Raw genomic sequence first — 14,606 nt, forward strand, 5'->3', positions numbered from 1 at the left:
ATTCTTCCATTTTACTTCCCTTTAATGCCAACATTCCCTACATTTACAAATCTACCACTCCACAGAGTATGCGTTTATTTGAACAATTTGTAAAATCTTAAAAATAAGAACACACACTTTTTTTGAACCCTGTAAAACTTGGTAAACAAAGACCACCACAGATACTTGGTGTAGATTTAGGATAATGATTATGTCTAATTTCACATTACACCTCTTAAATATATGTCAAACATGAGATCTAAAAGGATTCTTGAAGTCAGTTCTTGATAAGAAAATGGGAATAATAAACTTATTATTAAGAAGTATTAAAGCAAAGTTCTTTATCTTAAGAATAAGTTAACAGTTATAAGAAGTGTATTCTATTGATTTTCAAATATAACAAGAGATATTTTTGAAAAGAAGACTGTCTTCCTCAGTCCCTGGATGCCTTTGTTTTACAAACCAACATTTTACAAACCATATTACAAACCAACTGGAATCTTTTCATTAGCTATTGCTTTTACGATCAATTTACAGCATTTCCACAGCAGGAACTCAACACACAAAGTTTCCAATAAGAAAAGGTATAAATTATTGGTAATTAACAATGCAACCCTATACATGTCTACTCAGAAGTAAGTCCCACTGAACTCATTGAGGCTCAATCTCAGGCAAATGGGTATAAACTATTTATTGGTAACAACCCCCTAAACATTAATCAGAATTATATATCATTAGGGTTTAATATGACAGTCAGATCAACCAAGCATTTCTGTTCCTACTACAGCATGAATTGCCCAAGAGGTAATGCCAGTATAAAGGTAAAGGGACCCCTGAACATTAGGTCCTGTCGCAGACAACCATGGGGTTGCAGCGCTCATCTTGCTTTACTGGCTGAGGGAGCTGACGTACAGCTTCCGGGTCATGTGGCCAGCATGACTAAGCCACTTCTGGAGAACCAGAGCAGTGCACGGAAATGCCGTTCACCTTCCCGCCGGAGCGGTACCTATTTATCTACTTGCACTTTGACATGCTTTCGAACTGCTAGGTTGGCAGGAGCAGGGACCGAGCAACGGGAGCTCAACCCGTTGTGGGGATTCAAACCGCCGACCTTCTGATTGGCAAGCCCTGGGCTCTGTGCTTTAGACCACAGCGCCACCTGTGTCCTTTAATGCCAGTATAATGAACCACTAACACTACAACAAGAAGAAAATAGTCTAACTTCAGTTTTAGATTTTAATAAGTATTCTGAATATTTGTTTCTGACGATAATGAGACATGCATGGTTTTTAGTCTGACATTTAGAGCACCATTACTGATTAACAGAAGAGGACCAATAAAGAAACAATGTGCATTTGGGGCTGGTAGTCTGTGCTGGAAAGGTGATGAAGATACAGAATCTAACATTGCACTTTTCCTTCAGTTTTTTGTTTAGTTTTGTAGATTCTCTCTCACATGCAGATCTAAGTAACAGGAGCAAGGCAAACGGTCAACCTCCTGCATGCTGAAATAAATACACCCTCATAAGTATCTGCAAGATTTGTGGCTTGTTCTGTGGTTGTTATGTAATCATATTGCTTCCCTATGTAACAAACAGAAGGTAAATCAAATCCTAAACACTGTTATGAGTTTGATGGTGCCAGACTCCTATAATCCCTGGATTAAGCAAAAATCAGAATTTAATCTGGCCTTGGGGGGGGTTAAAATGGGTGCAAGAGGACTCTATTCCCTGGCTCTAGTAAGTGTTAAGAGCTAATTAAGTCAGTCTAGCTTCCTCTTGAGGTGACTGTTTGAATCCAGGGATGCAACTGTGGGAGAAGCAAGACCCTCTTGGGGTGCTGAAGCTGTGAACCCCTACATTGTAGGCTCAGATTGTAAATATGTGTAAATAAACCAAATATTGTAAGTACATCACAGTCTTCGCTGCACCTCATTTCCAAAAGGAAACACAAACCCTGTGTAAGTTCCTGGAACCTCTGGAATCCTGCACTACTTGGAGGTTGGGGTGGTGTGAAACAATATCAATTTGGTAATTGACTAAATTTACAAGAGTGCCTAGCATGCCATGTCATGAACCAGGCCTATAATGGTCATGATTTCTATGGTCTGGCCAACTTCCACAATACAAATAACAAAACAAAATCCTACTTTGGGGCATGCAGGCTAAAAAAATCCAGTTACAAGAAGTTATATTTTTTATGTTCCATTTCCTTCTATGAAATCATGTTCGCTAGTTACAACCATACATGTTTGCTTTTTTTCTTTGTTGATTCTGCTTGTCTGTCCTCCTTTCATGGAATTCCAGCATTTGAAGTGCTAAAACCTTTGTTGTTAGGCTGATGTTCCCCACTTTGTTGGGGGGTGGGGTGGGGGGTGCCAGCCTTGATTGGTTTTTAACAAGCCTTGCCTATTGCTCTTATGCACACTGTTGGTTGGTCATTCTTTCTCTCATCCTGACAGCTTTTCCCTAAAGGATGGGACACCAGAGATTCAAAACCGATTTGCAGATTGTATTTTCAGTTGCAGTTTTCTTACTGTTGAGTAAATTTGCTTGTTTCTGTTCCATTAACTTAGAACTAATGGAGGCAAGTACCAAACCTTCAATGTCCTGCTATGGTTTTGGAAAATGGACTTGTAACTCTTAGAAGTTTCTAACTGTGCAAGTATAAACTTTAGGTGTTTGGGGGTTTTTTGTTTACCTACTCAGGACAATGAAATTCTGCTTTTTCAGGTGATCTTGAGATACCTCCTTTCCGGTATGTGTGAATGCCATGCGAATTGAGATGTCCCAAGCATCTCACAAAATTGTAATGGTGATGCCTGATGACTAGACGGTTTCGTGATCCTTTGAATTTTTATAGGAATAGGCTAAAGATCTACCTAAATAAATAAGTATTGATTAGCACATAGTGAACAGCCAGTTTGGGGATTACTATTAAGTTAACAGCAATACTTCAGAGGAGTTTAGCAAACTTGATAGTGGTCTTTCAAATCCATATGTGTGTGGCCTGCCCTCAAAACACTTTTAACAAACTTTAATGGTAGCCTGGTAATCTGGGATTGCTTTTACATGCTCAGTGGCTCTTTAAACTAATAAAAGGAAGACCAAGCATGATTTTATACAACAACAGTGAAGCCTAACCCATATAGAAATATTAGTCATAGTTTTAAGACATCATCATGAATGGAAGGCATTTACAGTGAATGCAAATCGGAAGCTGCACCTTGGTTGTCAAACATTTTGGAGGCTGAATGGGCTTCCGGAACAGATTAAGTTCAACAACCAAGGTTTGACTGTACAAGGATGTTTATAAATAACAACAACTTCTCAATCACTTCTGCTATACTAAATACAGAACTACAAGTTAAGAATAAAAATACCAGAAACCAACAAACTTCAAGTTCACTAAAAGGAGTATATTTTACAGACATTTCTCAAATCTTATGTAGTAGATCATAAAGCAAACTGATATGTCAGCAGAAGCAATAAGAGTGTTTCAGGCATCTTAGGGTTAGGTAAAAGTAAAGGGACCCTGACCATTAGGTCCAGTCATGACCAACTCTGGGGTTGCGGCGCTCATCTCGCTTTACTGGCTGAGGGAGCCAGCGTACAGCTTCCGGGTCATGTGGCCAGCATAGGGTTAGGTAGTCTGTCTTAATTGCAAGACAGCCTTTACATGGAGTGGTGGCTTCTTCATAATCATGACCTCCCCGAGAAAGCACAAGAGGAATTGTGAGGAAACACTGTGACCAAGGCTCTGGCAGAGCATTTAGTGTGCGTAAGTGTGGTGTGGTGAGATACACATCTGATCATCTGGTTGAGCTACTTCTTTAGAATGAGAATTTTAGGAGTAACATGACCTTTATAGTTATTTGACTATGCTAATGCATGCTTTTCTCTTATTGCCACTAATAGAAAAGAGAACGTTTATAAATCATGAATGGAGCTTAGACTCAAAATGACATATGAATAGTCATGCTCCTTTATCTGAAGCCACAAAATACAGCAACATTTCTTCAGAGCTAAATCAGAACAAGTGATTCAACAACTTGTTGGATTTAGTAGTTTTCCCACGAGTGTTATAAATAATCAAAATATACCAATATATATTCACAGTATCTTCAAAACAGACCAAAAATTGAATTTTTTTTTTTACAAAGTTCTAATAGTGTTTATCAGTAAAAATGAATGAATATACTTAAAATACCCCTTTGCAATACCATATGAGATTCTATATTGCAAAGCACTGAGGAATGGTGTGGTGATGACTGACTGAACTTTCTCACTATAACAGAAGTAGATTTGGGCAGGGCAGGCAAACACATAGGGAAAGGGTACGGAATCAGGTCAAGGAAGGCACTAGGAGATGGCAACTAGAGAAGGTAGCAGTCAGAAGCAGCAAGCAAAGGGGTTAGGTAAAGAGGGTTGGCAGATGCAATAGCATGGAAAGAAGGTGAAACAAGATGGAGAACTTGGAGAGTGGCAGGGTAACTGCAGAAAGGGTTTTAGTTTAGAAGAGAGATAAACATGATCAGGAGCTGAGAAGCTGTGGAAGGCTGAAGGTCACATGTAGACTTGGTAAAACTGCCCAAATACTGGGCTAAAAGCCTCTAAGCTTTGCTCATTACAGGATTCCGTCTCAAAACCAAGTAATGTCATGTATTTACCTTTGCTTAGTTGAACTGGTACACTTTCAGATTTCATAATTCTCTGTTGCTGCTGCTGCTGTTGCTGTTGTTGCTGCTGCTGCTGTAGTTGTTGTTGAGGGAGCTCCACTGAGCTCCTAATGGGCACTGCAACAGAAGAAAAGCTGCCACTGCTACCTACAACTAGCCCAGTGGCACCACCTGATGTCATGGCTGGGGAAATCAGCTTTCGGCCAAAATTCAGTAAGCTACTAGAAACTTTATTGATGTTCAGCGGAGCAACCTTGGCACTGACACTGTAAAACAAGAGGAAACACAGCGCTGCTACAATAGTGTTGTATGTGGTATTGTCTAAAACTTTCTCTCTCTCTCTCTCTCTCTCTCTCTCACACACACACACCCTCAAATAGGACTCTATAAGGACAAGCACTATTTTTCAGAGTTCTGTTTTAATGAAAGAAGAGCCATTAGCCTATAAGGAATGAACCTTATTGGCAATTTCAGGGACTCAGGAAATAATTTCCTCCTTGTCTGAACCACCTGAAAACCACACTGAATTTTCTCCCACAGAAGCAAGTGTTTAACATTTATTCAAATGGGGGTTGGGGGTGGGGAGTTCTCTCACAAATATTTTTCAGATGGAAGCAACATATTTCCTTCACTTGTGACTATAATGGTGACCTTGGTGTCAAGTGTAGGTGGCAGTTATTGTCTTCCACACCAACGATGCCAAAAAGGCCGTGCCATAGACATGAATCTGATAGTCCATTCATTTCAAAATCACAAGCTGAGTCGGTGAGGTTAGGTAAGAAATCCCCTCCCACATACAGACATGAACACCAAGGCTCAACCTTTGTCACTGCTGAGAAGGAAATGCGAAGCTTCCTTTCCACTCCTTAGAGGTTATGATTTTAATTTACACTCCACTTTCCTTTTACTGAAGCACACAAGACAGCTTACAAAGAAACCAAGATACTGTGAGGCTAAATAAGGTAAGGCGCCACATAAAATCCCAGCAAAGACAAATCAATTTAAAACAGGAGCAGCATACATAACATCAGAATCCTATGGAAGTCTACTTAGGCAAAACTTCACTGCACACCTAAAAGCAGACATATGCCCCTTTCTTTCCCTCTGCTTAAGAGGTAATGGAATACAGTGGTGCCCCGCAAGACGAACGCCTCGGAAGACGAAAAACTCGCTAGACGGAGTTTTTCGTTTTCTTAGCCGCTTCGCAAGACGCATTTCCCTATGGGCTTGCTTCGCAAAACGAAGCTTGCCCCGCAAGCTCCGGGGATAGCGGGGAAGCGCAGCGCATCTTCCCCGCTTTCCCCGGACCCCTTTTGAACCAAGGGGCGGCAACGGGGAGAAGCGATTCTCCCCGCTGCCCCTTCCCTTGCTTTAAAACAGGTCTGGGAACAGAGGGGAAGGCGCGCTGCGCTTCCCCTCTGTCCCTGGACGGTCTCCATAGGAACACATTGATTGATTTTCCATGCATTCCCATGGGAAACCGTGCTTCGCAAGACGAAAAACTCGCAAGAAGAAAAAACTTGCGGAACGAATTAATTTTGTCTTGCGAGGCACCACTGTAGCTCAGGCACTGCTGCTGTTGAGAGGAAGATGCTGAGGTGGAGAGACTTGGGTCCTTTTACTGGACTAGCTGTGAACAAGCTGTGATCCTGTACAGTGTTCTTAGGAACTCTCCTTTCCCAAACAATAATTCTGATGCTCCATCTGCTTGCTTATTCCCCCCTTGCTATGTCCTTGACATAGCAGTGACTTTCCGAAGCAGCAGTTTAAGCAAACAAGGATTGGGACAGGAAGTTATAGATAGAAGAGATTTGACAAATTAAGTGTGCTCTCTCGCTTTCGCTCTGCTGCCTTTGAATGTTTCGATATATGGATGTAAGAGATGGTTTTAGCCACCAAACAAGGATCCATATCTATGGCTTAACCATCAAGATGCATAAAAATTACACAACGATCACCAGAAAAATGGGGATTGATTATGTTACACAGCCATTAAGAAAAAAATTAAAAGCAAGGTATTACTTTAAAAACATGAATGTCAAGAAGATGTGAATCCAGACTCTGGAGAAGATGATTTTGTTTCAGCACAATAAGCATCATTGACCTTGGATATCAATGGATATTTTTAAAACAAGCTGTGTTTTGCTCAGATGAAAATGCTTTGTTTAAGAAAGCTGATTCAAATATGTTCCCATTATGTAGCCACTGGGAAACTTGCTATAAATACAACACAATTGTGTGGTTTTTAATTCTGCATTTTTAATATATACATTAATTAAAATTTGAATCACAAAAGTGAAATCTACTATATATTTTGGAAAGTGGCTTGTCTGTCTGTCTGTCCATTTGTTTGTCCTCAATACATTCCCAAGGTGGGGGGGGGGGTTGCTCTTCATTGACATTTAGATGCCAGCCACCATACTGAATCAAGATGGCAGACCAAAACATCACTTTGGTGTGATTTCGCCTTTTTTTGCATAGTTTGGGCCACCTCTTAATATATCATCACTAAACTCGGAATGACTGCTTCTGAGGTGCAGTGGCAGACTGTTTTAAATCAAAACTGTGTGACTTCGCCCAGTTTTTAACATAGTTTCAGTCACCTTTTAAGATATCACCAACAAATTCAGCTCATGGGTCGCTGAGGTAGAGATGAGGGGCCTAAGTTGATGTTCAGGTGCCAAGTGGTATTTTGAATCAAGATGGGGGACTAAAATGCGACCTGTGGCATGACTTTGCCCATTTTTTGGCATATGTTTGGCCATCTCTAGAGATACCATCACCAAACTCAGCACAAGGGTTCCAGATACGGAGACCACAGACTTCATTTTCATTGCTATGCTGGATGCCATTTTTGAAGCAAGATGGAGGTCCAAAATGTGACTTTGGCATGACTTCACTCTTTTTTTATACAAGTTTGGGTGCCTCTCAAGATACACAACACAAGCGTTTCTGAGTTGGGGTTGGGAGTCTTTGCCACTGTTTGGATGCCAGGCCTAATTGTGAATCAAGATGGTGGAATGAAACATGACTTTGGTATGACTTCACCCAATTTTTGGTATAATGGGTCCAAACTCAAAAATTAAACTATCAATTTAAAACCACAGAATTTTGTGGTTTCTAAAAAATCCTAGAGAGCACTTAGCGCAGGCTTCCTCAACCTCAGCCCTCCAGATGTTTTGAGAATACAATTCCCATCATACCAGACCACTGGTCCTGCTAGCTAGGGATCATGGGAGTTGTAGGCCAAAAACATCTGGAGGGCCAAGACTGAGGAAGCCTGACTTAGCGCTTCTAGCTAGCATGTAATGCTATGCTTGTTCCTCCCTCTCTTCAATTTCTGCTTTTATAATTGTTCCCTATAGCAAGGCCATCCACTTGTGCTCCCCCCCACAGAACCCTAAACTCGCTTTCCTAACTGACACTTAACTGTTAGCATTTTACACCCAGTGTCCTTTACCTCACCTTGAGATTAATCCATTTTGCTTCACACAGGCATGCTGCTATGTTGAACTTGCACATACTTGATTCAAAGAATTCAACCTAGAAATGCTGTAGCTATCTATAACACTGGAAAAATGGTATCCTCTTGTGAATTGTGGGGACAAATTTTGCCCTAGGTTTTAACTGAAGGCTTAATTAATTAATGCAACAATTAAATTAACAAACTGCAGCTCTTATTTGAAAAAGTACAATTATTTAATGCCTGAGCCAAGTCTGTGTATCCCACTCTTATATACAGATATCCTTATCTAAAGGGGTGGAGTGCCAAGATGCCCTTTAACCTTGTGGCTGCCGACAACTGACGTTGTCAATCAGATTGTCCCTGAGAAAAAGTTTTGCCACCACTTGGTAAACTTTGGTTCCTGACTAAATCTTATTTTTATTTAATGCTCTTACTAGAAAGTGTGCCTACTGTCATGAGTAATTACTGAGACCAGGAGCCTGCCAGGTCTGAGAAGGTCTTGGACAAATCGTCCTCTGGGGCGCTTTTTGTCTTCTCCCTTCACACATTGCCACATTCGCCCCCTCCCTGCTGAGGCTCTACTGCTTTGTCTGCAGTTTTCTTCCTTCTGCTGCTATTTTTCTGCTAACCCTAACCCTTAATCCTAAACCCTAACCCCAACCCTACTACCCTGACTTATCTCTTTACCAAGCAGCAGTGGGAGTCAGTAAGTGGTCCTTTTTTTCTTTTTTAACATTTGGGGGAGTGGGTGGGATTTTAATACAGTGGTGCCCCGCAAGACGAAATTAATTCGTTCCGCAATTTTTGTTGTCTAGCGAATTTTTCGTCTTGCGAAGCACGAAATCCCATAGGAATGCATTGAAAATCAATTAATGCGTTCCTATGGTCAAAAAAAGTCCAAACAAAGCCAAATTTGGTACAACAACCAGTTTATTAACTGCTCTTTAAAGTCACACATACTGTAAAGAGCAGTTCAAAAATTTAAGGGAAAATAAATTAACTTTATAAACAAAACATGTCTTTGTTTTTAGTCAAAGAAAAAAAGTCGCGAGACGTTTTCGTCTTGCGAAGCAAGCCCATAGGGGAAATTCGTCTTGCGAGGCAAATCGCGAACCGAAAAACCTTTTGTCTAGCGAGTTTTTTGTCTTGCGAGGCATTCGTCTTGCGGGGCACCACTGTATGGGTCTCCCTGCTGCTACTTCATTTATCAATCTATGCTGGATCAATGGTGTGAAGTCGAGCAAGGATCTACTTATTTAACGGTCAGGTAAAGGTCTCTGAAATATAACATAGGGCCGCCATCACCTTTACCTATTTTGACATTTGCTAAAAAAGATCAACACATTCTTCTTAGACTAGATAAAGGACTCTGGATGAGCAGGAGTTGCTCACTTTATGTTGTCAGGGTCAGTGAGTGCTCCCTGTGAACACAGCTTCATATATATGGAATCTCCAAGTTTAATGGCAGTATACCACCAAACATTTATTTACTTAATATATTAGGCACCTGCTGGGAGCAACACTACAAATAACAATTGCCCTCATGTCTTGCTTCACATAATCATCTGGCTGGCCACTGTGATAAAACAGGACACTGAGTTACATGGACCGTTGGTCTGATCCAGGCTGGGGTTTTCTTAGTTTTTCTCATTTGTAAAAACCAAGTTCAATGATCAGCTTTACCTGTTACCTAGTAATTTAAAAACAGAAACAAATCATGGTTGCAACCCTATGCAATTCTACTCCTCTGGTGTACATGGAACTTAGTCCCAAATGAATATAGGATTATTAACATGTATAAATTTTTTCTAAACACATTTTATTTTGGCAAAATATGACAAAGGCTTACCGAGTTTTATTCATCAAGTCTGCTCCACGTGCTTTGTAGTAATCCAAATTTTGTTGAAACTGGTAAGTCACAGGTCTTGGATTTCTCTAAAAATATAGAATGATCATACTGTATAAGTAACAGCAAATTGTCATTATACTGTAACATAGTACTATTCATATCATTTGTCCCAGCTAAAAGTATTAGGGAAAATTATGGCTATGTTTCAGGTTACTATTCTTTTTCTGACTAAATCTAGCATAGCCACTAGATGGTGCATACAACCTTCTCTCCCACTATTACAAACAAATACAGGATAGAATGTTAGCCCACAATGGGAGGCTACATGTTTTGTACAGAATATTGAAATAGCTGTCTTATTTTTCCTTCAAAGGTGGCAAATGAAAAATTAATATTTTTAATTTAAATTAAACTTTGCTTTAAGTAAATTATTCTGGATTAATAATCTATTTCTATAAAAGAACACACATTATTTGATAGTACCGTTAAGGAACATATGCAGATAACACAACAAACAAACAAAACTATGGTGAGATATATATATATTTAAAAAAAACCTAATCATAATTGAAGAAGTTTCTATGATTTGGTTTTGTGCTCCAAGATCAATTTTCTCTTAAACGTAGAGAAGATTGGTTTCAAACTGCTTTTAGAAATAAAATTTCCATTAATGGGAGACTTGGTATGGTAGCATGCTATAACCTCTATATCAGGGATAAGGAAACTGTGGCCTACAGATGGTCTTGTACTACAGCTCTTCCCCACCCCTAGTTTTAAGCCTCAAGGGATTTCTGCTGGGATATTTTTCATTCGGGTTGCTAAAATTCTATATTCATTGCTGTCTAGAGACACTACAATGTCTATTCTATCTTGAAACCTTCCAAGCTAGAAATCAATAAAAAGCAACACTATTTTGAGCTCATGAACTGTAATAGGAATTAGCAGGAAAGTTTTCATACCTGTAGCTGTAAGTTTTCTGAAGCTATATCAACATTTTTATGCACATGAATGACAATTCAATAACTTCAGGGGAAGAAACGTATCACCCCCATCTTTTTTTACTTTGATTGTAGATTTACAAAGCTTTCTATTTTACTGTCAACAACATTTTTGGTATATTTCTGTTCCAGAAATTAACAGGATTTAGAAACTGCACTACAAAATAAAACTCATGTTTCTTGAGTGCTAGGTGTTTATAAACTTCAGGTTCTGCTTATTCATTTTTGAATGTGTGTGTGTGTGTGTGTGTGTGTGTGTAAAACAGCTGCAGCTATTAGAAAGGAATTAAAGTTGAGCACTGCTCTAAGCCAGGCATAGGCAACCTTCGGCCTTCCAGATGTTTTGGCCTACAACTCGCATGATCCTTAGCTAACAGGATCAGTGATCAGGGATGATGGGAATTGTAGTCCAAAACATCTGGAGGGCCGAAAGTTGCCTATGCCTGCTCTAAGAACTACTATTCCTAAGTATGCCATTAGATGGTAGATGGGGGCAAGGGCAAGGAGTTGGAAGGCAGAGGTTTGTGTGGCACGAGTCCTTCCCTATGTCCCCTAAGTTAGCCTGCTGCCTTCAGCTATGGTGGAACAGGCTGCCGCATCATCAGTGTTGAAGTAAAACTAAACCGTTAGTCTGGTCTTCTGAACATGGAATGGGTACGTGTGTGTGGCCACTTTGTCCAAATCAGGCAGCAAGGTGTCTTGGGCTGTCCCTTGATTTTATTATGAAAAACCAAGCTTGTAAACACGCCTTCATTTTCGTGAGCAGGACTTGTAAACAGGGGCATTTGCGAGGGTGACCTGCAACACATGTGCCACGTCTGTCTTCTTGTCTGAGAATGTGCAAAACCACACCTGCGGCAAGTGCAAGCTGGTTGCCTTGCTGGAAGAGAAGATACAGCAACTTGAGGCCTGTCTATACACACTTTGAGCTACTGGGCAAGATGAGGAATTTCTTGAAAGAGCTGAGCGGACTGTTCTGCAACAGTGATGCGGGGGGGGGGGATGCCCCTAGGGAGGAGATTGCCCATTGCAGCAGATGAGCCCCTGGAGGAACGTGACACACAAGCACTGTCAGGAGTCATGCTGGCGCTGCAAAGTTGATTCTACCCCAGGGGTCAGCAAACTTTTTCAGCAGGGGGCCGGTCCACTGTCCCTTAGACCTTGTGGGGGTCCCAACTATATTTTGAAAGAAAAAATGAATGAATTCCTATGCCCTACAAATAACCCAGAGATGCATTTTAAATAAAAGCACACATTCTACTCATGTAAAAACACGCTGATCCCTGGACCACCTGAGTGCCGGATTTAGAAGGCAATTGGGCCGGATCCGGTCCCTAGTTTGCCTACCCATGTTCTATGCCCTCACAGAATTCAAAATGACCTTAACAGATTGGAGAACTGGGCGCAGGCATACGCTAACAAACTGAATTTCAATAGGAACAAATGTCAGGTTCTGGACTTAGGCATGAATAACCAGTTGCACAAATATAAGATGGGGGACACCTGACTTGTCAGCAGCACATGTCTTAGTAGGAGTCTTAGTAGATCACAAGCGTAACATGAGTCAACAGTGTGATGCAGCAGCAGCAAAAAGAAAAGAAAAAGAAATCTAATGCCATTCTAGGTTGCATCAACAGAAGTATAGTGTCCCGATCAAGAGAAGTAATAGTACCACTCTATTCTGCCTTGGTCAGAGTACTGTGTCCAATTCTGGGCACCACAATTTAAGAAGGCTATTGACAATTAAGAATGTGTGTGGAGGGTGGTGACCAAGATGATCAAAGGTCTGGAAATCAAGACTTATGAGGAAGTGTTGAGGGAGCTGGGTATGTATAGCTTGCAAAAGAGGAGATTGAGAGGAGGTACAATAGCCTTCTTCAAATATCTAATTCTATTTATTTATTTATATTCATTTTATATTAAATTACAAGCAATGTATGGGCTATTCTTTCACTTTTTCAATCAAATTTCTCCTTGCAAGTACTTATATCCTGGATTTTGTTGTAACAAAACATTGCTTTGATTGAAAAATTCAATAGAGTTCTGGTGAGCGTAGGGAATAACCTCCCATTGATACCTATGATGGAGATGGAGCCACATACTTGTGGATCTGCTGCATATCACTGTCATGCATTTATAGATCCTTACTCACTGGTAGGGTTGACATATGTCCGGAATTTCCCAGACATAGCCAGGATTAGGCTGTTGGAAACAGTGTCCAGGTAGAAATCCGGATGTACAGCAACCCATTTCAGGAGTGAAGACTTTGGAGAATTTCCTTAAAAAGAGTTCAACAACTTTGGGGAAAACTTAAAAAAGCTGAACAACTTTGGCAAAAAAAACCCAACAACTTTTGTGTCTGGATTTGCACTCTTTGTTGTTTTTTTAAAAGATATTTATTAAGATTTTCAAAATATTACAAAATGAAAAAACAAAAAACAAAAATACAAAATAAAAGTAGTTAGAAACAACTCAATCTTTCCGTTACTTATCATTCATTTGCTTGTTTCCCGGACCTCCTCACGCCTCCCTTTTTTGTATTCCAATTCAGTTTGTTAGTTCAGCAAATCCTTCCCCTCTTTGTTTATCCTAGTCTTTAATCTTAAAATATTGTGACATTAAATTTTTACCTGTTAATAATCCATTTTTCATATTCCCTTATAATATTACAGCTAAAAACCACTTAATTTCTATCCAACATCATTCTAACATTCATTAATTTTGTCATATTTCTGTAAATAGTCTTTAAACTTTTTCCAGTCTTCTTCCACCGACTGGATTTGCACTCTTTGAAATATGGCAGTCCTACTCACTGGATCAGAATGAACACCTGCACATACAAAATCATGATCCTGCATTATTAGTCTAAGAGAAAACTAGTACTGTCTGGGCCCATACTTAGAGAGAACACAAAGGTAACATTCCCAGCGTCTTAAAGAATTAGAATACTAGAACTGTAGAGTTGGAAGGGACCATGACAACCATCTAGGCCAATCCCCTCCAATGCAGCAATCTTTTGCCCAACGTGGGGCTCAAACCACGACCTTGAGATTAAGTGCCTCATTAGGGTCACTTAGCTTCAAACCATGGGTCAGGATCGCGAGAATTCTGTGCACTTCTATGCACATAAGAATATTTTGCTGATTTGCTTCTGATTACTCCAACTTGTTCTTTGCTAGATGCCACTACAGAGGTTTTAGTGGTCTTTTGTGTGTGGGACCCCTCCCCTCAAGAAACATTCTGGTACCACATGGAAGACTGGCACAATTCTTTAGTTCCAAATCCTTCTTCACTGAAAATCTATCCCAAATCTATTGGTTTAGAATAATCTAAAGCAATTTAAACTTTTAGCACTTCTTTATGATAATACCATATATTGTTTCTGGGTATCAATGCTAAACAGCCTTATTTCAAGACCCCTTCAGCTACACCACCGTTACTGATAGGAGGTTCGTTAAAGTTTTTTTTGGCAGACATACTTGGGACAACTACTGTAAGTACTCAAACAAAATATAGCTGGCAACTTCTTTGTACATCATCTAAAATGGTAATGTTCTATATAGCAGTTTAGCTTCATAATAAGTCATAGTGATAAGGTTAGCGCAACCACATACACCCAAAGATGAAAATTACTTTG

At 40.0% G+C, this 14,606-nt stretch overlaps 1 protein-coding gene across 29 annotated transcripts in view; it reads right to left on the bottom strand.

Moving 5' to 3' along the window:
• TBC1D5 (TBC1 domain family member 5) overlaps nucleotides 1-14,606 on the bottom strand; it is a 251,016-nt gene that overhangs the window by 36,989 nt on the left and 199,421 nt on the right. For all 29 annotated transcript variants that reach the window (XM_083468057.1, XM_083468038.1, XM_083468052.1 and 26 more), the window contains 2 exons: nucleotides 9,972-10,057; nucleotides 4,648-4,922 (listed from right to left, as the gene is read on the bottom strand). In XM_083468057.1, the coding sequence (XP_083324183.1) occupies nucleotides 4,648-4,922; nucleotides 9,972-10,057 (361 nt within the window). The remainder of the gene's footprint in view (nucleotides 1-4,647; nucleotides 4,923-9,971; nucleotides 10,058-14,606) is intronic.

This window comes from Podarcis liolepis (genome assembly GCF_965112155.1).
Source record: "Podarcis liolepis genome assembly, chromosome: 12".
Lineage (NCBI taxonomy): Eukaryota > Metazoa > Chordata > Lepidosauria > Squamata > Lacertidae > Podarcis > Podarcis liolepis.